We start from the raw sequence: 6,939 nt of genomic DNA, 5'->3' as shown, positions 1-6,939 counted from the left end.
AGCTGGAGACCAAAGGAGTGAGGTGGTTTGCCTCCTGGGGTCACTAAGGCAATGCCTTTGGAGAATAGGGTATTTAGGTAGGAGCTTCCAGGTTAAGCGTTACCAGTGGAGGATAAAGTGTGTGATGGATAGATATGACTGGCCTCCACTGAGAAGACAAATATGACAGCTATGTTAAAGGCCACAGTGGCGACTCAGGGCTTGCCAGATCAGGAGAATGTTCTCAGGTATTTGCCACGAGAGTGTGAGGAGGGAAGTTTTCAGGGCCATGCTCTCCAATGCTTTCTCCATCATCCTTTTAGGCTAACCCTCTGTGCCCGAATCTCCTTCCCTTGTCCTAGGTGTGTCCAGGACCTGGTGGTCCCAGATCTTGAGGAAGCTAGGAGTTCCTCAGCCTCTAACTGTGCTTATACCTATGAATTTATAAGTCCAGGAATCTGTGGAACAGGGAATTAAAAATCCAGCAAGAAAAATATTGAAACCTTCAAACTGAGACTGTTTTCTGAGTGCTGGAAGGGATACAACATGCTTAAAACGAGACAGTCCCTGGACTGGGGGCATGGCTCCAGTAGACTGTATGCAGGCTTAGCCTCTTTAGGCCTCTGAGTTCCATCCTTAGTTTTAAAAATAAAGCGGGAACTCCCTTCCCCCTCCCCGTGTGGCTTTTTTGGATACTAAACTCTGATGCCATTCATCACCTGCACAGGAACACAGGAAATTCCAGGGATACCTACACAGCTATAAGAGGAGCTTCAGAGTTTAGAATAGGGCAGAGGACATGTGCATGAGGTCCTTTGTTCATCTGTGGAGTTGGTGACGACCTGCCCTGGCACAGTTCTGAGGATCGTGTGCCTCTGCTGTGTAAACTCTGTCACCTCCAGGGAGTCTTCCCAACAAAGGCTATGCCTCTGGGGTTTTCAGAAGAGGCAGAGGCCCAGTCTGGAAGCTGGGTTTGTTCTTGCATAATGTCTTGATCAAAGACCTACGTATCTCTCTCCACTGCTACCTGGATAGGCAGTTCCAGGCTAGAGGCCTCATCTGTGTGTCTGCCATCAGTCTCTGCAGCCTTCCTGGTTGAATGCACTTGGCTCCTGCAGACCCCTACCTTCCTCTCCCAAATGGTTAGCTTCCCAACTTAGAGGTTTCTAATGGGTTCCTAGACACTCCTTCCTCCCCTCCAGGCTCAACCACTATGACAAGGCTTCCATCCAACAGAGCCTATGGTGTGGGTCCACCAGGGCACCTGTATTCAGTCCTTGGAGAAATGAGACCTAGTCTGCTCACCATCTCTGACTGGCTGAGGCACAGGGGATCCTGGGACAGTCAAGGGCCATCATGTAACCTGCCTGAAGCCCAGTATAGTCATGGACCCTTCCTTCAAAGGGTATGGGCATGGGCCTCTATGTAAGTACAGTGATGGTGTCACTCTGACAAGTGGTCAAAGGTACTCCTCTTGGGCAGCAGCTGGGCTTTACCTATCTCAGAAGCACCTGGGGAGATTGTCAGCCACTTGTGAGGTTGCCAGGTTCCAAGTTCCCTCCCTACAGGGATCGTATTTCAGACATGCAGCCTAATGGTGTGCATTCTCTTAACTCCATTTCCCAGATTAGGTACTTGAGGTTAGGTGACTTGCCCAAGGTTATGCAGAAAGGGAGGGAGTAACAGAGCATGACTCCAGGAAGGGAGCGGACCCCAAGGAAGCCAGTACTGCTTTACTACCGCAGCCAAGGTGGAGTTCAAGTGAGCGGCCTGGGTCTCAGTCCTAGCTCTGGTGTAAGCAGCAGGGGCAGCCCCTGGTGGAGGTAGAGGGAAAAGGCTTTGCTGCTGGGGCTGGGGGTGAGGGCGGGGCTTTCTCTGCTGCAGAGGACTGGGATATCTGTGACCACCGAGATCAGTCTGCCCAAGGCTTCCACACCACACCTACCTACATGTGGCCCCCATCCGCTCTGCACTTTTTCCCTACCGCATGCTCTGCCTAGGTTTCCTGGCTGCCAGTCTTCCTCAAAGGCCCAGGCCTACAGGGAAGCTCCTTCTGTCAAAATAGGGTTTTTTTCCGGGGCTGGACAAAGGCTTGTAACCTCAATCTCCCACCCCCAGCTTCCAGGCAGGAAGCTCTCTGTCCCAACATAGCTGGGAGTACCTGATGGCCATGTCCTGCCCATTAAGTTCCTCCTCTTGGTCCACGGTTCTGGCAGAGCAGTCAGGGCCACAGTGACCTTAGGCTCAGCTGTATGGCCTCCAGCCTCAAACTGGCTTTCATCTGTGCCTGGTTGTGAGGTAGGGAGCCTCCAGCTAGGGAATACCTACTTGATGTTCAGGGGCAGGGATTGAGACACCAAGATGTTCCCTGTCCTGCTTGAAGAGCTACCTCTTACCCTGGGAGAAGCCCTCTCTATCATTCCTGCTGCTTATAATCTTAAAGGACACAGGGTCAAGTGTCTCCATGCCTCAGCCTAGTATCGCTTCCTAGTATCCGCTCCCTGCAAAATCAGTTCCGATAGAGAGGCTGGGTTGGCCATGCCACAGGTTAACAGGCCAGGGAGTCCTAGAACCAACTCTTAGTGAGGGGCAGAGGCACCCCAGGAGCATTATCTCGTGCCTGCCCACCAGTCCACTGAGGACCTTGTGGACACAACCTTCAGCTGACAGCAGGACCTCACTTGCCCTGTAAGGAAGTAGCACAAATTCCTTTTGGTTCCAAGTACTGTCACTAGGGTTGGTGAACATCCCTGTTGCTCTGTCCACTGCAGTGTCTTCAGGTGGAGGGTAGGCTGGCCCGAGGAGCTCAGTCACCAATGCCCCCAGCTACAAAGGGATGGACAGGAGACTGCGACAGGATCCGGTTTATTCTCCTTGGCAGGGTGGTCCTGAGAGTGGCAGGTGCCACCCTGTCCCGGGCTGAGGGAGGGCCCGAGGGCCATTTAAGGCCAATGGCGGGAGAAGCAGGGGGGCATGTAGCCCCTGGAATGCGGTGAAGCCAGGCCGAGGCCCGGAGGCAGCTGTGGTAGGCCAGGGCAGGGCGCCCCTGCCGTCGGGGGGTGGAAGGCACCGGACTGTGACCTGACCATGGCTCCAAGGCCATGGACCAGGGCACACAGGCGCCCCAGGAAGTGGGGCACAGGGTCACGTGACATAGAACATGAAACAGGCACATGGCTCAAAAGCAAGCACATGGATAAGTGAGCACATATTCACAGGCCTAAGACACCCAGCCATGGTCAGGCTGGACACAGACACAATAGTATAGTGTCACACAGAGAGCACATGGGAGACACAGAACTATGGAACACATGGTAGTCACCATGAACAGACTAGGCCACAGAACTTAGGGACAAGGGAAGGGGCCTTTTGGCACTACTGCACTGGAATCCTAGGAATGGGTGGCGGGTCTGGTCTGGAGGAGCTGGACACCCCGCCGCCGCACCCTCTCGGGTTAGTCTGTCTTCCAAACTTTATTGAGCAGCTTCACCACCTCATCGTAGATGATGAACACGATGGCCACATCCAGGCAGACCCGGCCCAGTCGGGGAACAGTGCCTTTGTAGAATCTGGGAGAGCGGAGGGTCTGAGGTGAGCAATGGAGGGAAGAGCGGGCAGGGGAGGAAAAGCAAACAGCACCCTGGAAAGGGCGTTCTCCAGACCCTGGGAGGACAGAAGAACGACAGCCTAGGGCAAGAGAACAGAAGGCCAGACAGGGCCTGCCTTATCCTACTCACGCCTTGGGCCCCTCATTCTTCAGGATCTGCAAGCCACAGTCCAATGTATTCCGGTATTTGTGTGCCTCCAGGCCCTGCAGGACACCAGAGGGCCACAGTGCTTAGCCACTAGCCCCTATCTGGGGCTCCTGTCCCCACCTTCTCAGCCCCCCACCCCTACCTGCATCCTGGTCTTGATCACATCCAGAGGCGTGTTCCCAAAGACACTGGCTGCACCGGCAATGGCTCCAAAGGCCCCCGTGATCAGTGGGTTCATAGGTTTGTTGGGGTTGTCTCCTGGATGTGAGTACAGTTGTAGTCAGAATACTGGGGTAAGTCAGAAGGGAGCCTTGAAGGCTAGGAAGAACCTGGGGCTGGGCCCACGAAAGCACTCCCCGCCTTCCAGTCCAAAAGAACAAGCTAGCCTTCAGGGTTTGGAATGGGTCTCTGGGCCACAGGTGTACCTCGGTACCAGTTGCGTAGTGAAGTCATAACGAAGAATCGGATAGCTTGGTTTGAGCCCTGCTTCAGTACAGTAGCTGTGAGGCCTTGGTATGTCCCCTTTACCCCTGGGGGCAGGCAGACATGGGGTCAAGCTGGGGCCTTCCAGGTCCCACCTGTGGGCAAGGGGGACCCACTCAAGTAGAGGCTCTTCCCCTTGGCTGAGGTCTCAATTCTCTGGGGCTTACCTTGTTCCCGAACAATCTCCCTAACTCCGTGGAAAAATCCTCGGTACTTGGGGTTAGGGGACGTCTGGTCATGGATGAACTTCACCTGAAATGTAGGAAGCAGAGGCCCTGATTCCTGGCCGCCAGCAGACCCAGGGCCCACCAAGGTCAGATCAAGGCTGGGGACCCCCAACTCTTCTGCATGAACTGCCCCCAAAGGCTGTTCAGGTGTCCGGCTACATACAGGCCTAAAGACCTCAGAGGGCTCCCCAGGCTGAAGGGCCTCCAGCATCACGTTTGCTATTCTACAAACTTGGGCTAGTGAGTTATGTTAGGTTTTCTATCTGTAAAGGTAGCTTTAAAGACACGTCTTTAATCCCAGCACTCAGCAGACAGATGCGGGCAGATCTCTGTGAGTTCAAGGCCAGCCTGACATACAGTGAGATCCAGGACAGCCAGAGCTGTTACACAGAGAAACCCTGTCTTGACAAATCAACACAACAAGACTGTTTATGTTTTTGTTGTGGATGGGCAGCCTCTGCAGGAGCCCCTTTCTGCCACTCCTAAGACGCTCACTATGAATGTGTGCATGTGTGGGGACCCTTCCCACTGTGACAGTTTCCATGGGGCACATGGCCCTTAAAGCCTGGGATTCTCCACGCGCCTCACAGACACCCTGGCTACCCCTGACAGCCTCAATTCCTCACCTTGATGGTCTCCATGGGGCACACGACCATCACTGCCTCCATCACGCCTGCGCCCAGACCACACAACAGTCGAGCCGACCCTGGGCATCCCGCATGTGGTTGCTGAGGAACTCGAACGTCCCGAACCTAAAGAAGAAAGCATGTGAGAGGGCCGCTGAGACCACTCCCTCTGGGGTCGCTCAGGCAGAGCCCAGTCTCACCTGACAGCCGTCTTGGGGATGGAGCCATAGAGCAGGGAGCTGAGGCCGCGGTACAGGCCCAGGACGCCATGGCTGCGGACAGTTTGCCGCAGGCAGTCCCCTAGAGGAGGCGCGGTCAGGACCCTGGCTCCTCCGCCCCGGGATGCCCCCCACGCCACCCCGCGGCCGCCCCTCCTCACCGATGCCCCGGGAGCGCGGTGGGTTCGCACGTTCATCTAGCTGCAGCTGCGTCTTCACGTACTCGGTCGGGAAGGTGATGCAGATTTCTATGCCTCCCGCCAGGCCGCCTGCAGGGACCGAACCCTCGGGGCTAGGGACACCCTGGCCGGGTGGACCCAGCCGCCGCCGCCGCTGCCGCCAACGCCGCCGCCGCCTCCGCGCGGCCCCTCCCCCGCCCGGACTTTGCCCGCCTCGCGGCCCGCTGCCGGACGGCGCCCACGCCCCCACCCGGCGGTCTCCACCTGGAATGCCCGAGAGACTCCCGGGGAGAGCTGGCGCGTGGGCTAGGGGCCCGGGTCGCGCCCCCGGCACCTCCGCCCCTCCGGAAGTTGGGCGGGGCCTGGGCGTCCCCGGCCAACCCGGAAGCGCGGTCGGACAAGCGGCTGGGAGTTGGGGCTCCGAAGGGCACACCTGCCAGGATTGCCTTCCCGGGGTGCGTCAGCTTGGCCTTCCGGGACCCGGGCGCGGCGGCCGTCAGAGCGCGGGGCGCGCGGGGCGCAGCCATGGCGGGGAGGAGGAAGGGCGCCCGGCGTCGACCTCGGGCCCGAGCCTCCGCTGTGGGGCACTCGGGAGGCGGCGGCGCCGGAGGCTGCTGAGACGGCGGCCGGTTCTGGTTCTGGAGGCGGGACGGTCACGTCAGCTCCCGGGCTCCGCCCCGCGTGGCCTGAGCTGAGCCCCGCCCACGCCCCGCCCCGTGCCAGCCGGGAAACTGAGGCTGGGGCGGGGTGCGCGGAGGCTCGCGTCGGGGCGGAGAGCAGAGAGCAGCCAATGGCCGAGGCTGGGTCGTGGGAAAACGGAGAACCTGGGGTCTGGGGGCGTGGTCTCCGGACAGCGGTGCTGCTCAAGGCGGGTAGCAGTGGGTCAAGGTGCAGAGTCTGTAACTCCTGGAGTGGAGACACGTGCGCCTGGAGCGCGCCTTGGGGTTGAGGTGGGCCTCGAGTGACAGGATTCCCCAAGATCCCGGAGGCGGTAGGGACACATCCTCCCCTGTCGCGTGAGGCCAGCCTTCTGGACACATTGTAGTCACAGAGCTTGGCCTTCGTGCACCCTGCGGGGCCGGGCGATGATCACTCCGCCCCTCCGGGATCCGTCCGGAAACAGAATTCTCCTAGGCAGCTTCCCCGGACAAATGCAGGTTCCCGTTCCTCTCAGGTTCTGGCAAATCTTTAATGGCTGAAGGGCCTATTAAGTTGGCCTTTGTTCCTCCTACCCACACAATCACCAGGCAGAGCTGCTTTGCTCTGATAAACATGTTTTAATATTCATGGTCGGCAGGAGGCTGAAAGTCTTGTGAGGTCTTTTGTTGCCGTACATATCCTCAAAGCCGCCTGGAGGGGGCAGCCCCAGACAGCTTGGGATGAAACTCCCAGGAATCTTTGCAGACTAGAACCTTTGCATGCCAAGGCCTAGGGGTCCACTTCCCTGTTGTCTCATGGCAGCAGTCACTTTG

The 6,939-nt window shown here is 57.8% G+C and overlaps 1 protein-coding gene across 1 annotated transcript; it reads right to left on the bottom strand.

The window, feature by feature from the left end:
- Positions 1–2,828: 2,828 nt before the first annotated feature.
- On the bottom strand, positions 2,829–6,105 carry LOC128111870 (tricarboxylate transport protein, mitochondrial-like). Its single transcript, XM_052740331.1, is given in 10 exon segments — positions 2,829–3,548; positions 3,717–3,790; positions 3,877–3,992; positions 4,160–4,264; positions 4,385–4,469; positions 5,071–5,138; positions 5,141–5,196; positions 5,271–5,370; positions 5,450–5,557; positions 5,901–6,105. Coding segments are annotated over 10 exon segments (921 nt in total). The 5' UTR covers positions 5,995–6,105; the 3' UTR covers positions 2,829–3,433.
- Positions 6,106–6,939: the final 834 nt, after the last annotated feature.

This window comes from Peromyscus californicus, unplaced genomic scaffold, assembly GCF_007827085.1.
Source record: "Peromyscus californicus insignis strain IS unplaced genomic scaffold, ASM782708v3 Scaffold_16__1_contigs__length_79575227, whole genome shotgun sequence".
NCBI classification, from domain to species: Eukaryota; Metazoa; Chordata; class Mammalia; order Rodentia; family Cricetidae; genus Peromyscus; species Peromyscus californicus.
This window is presented reverse-complemented; position numbering and strand designations above follow the sequence as displayed.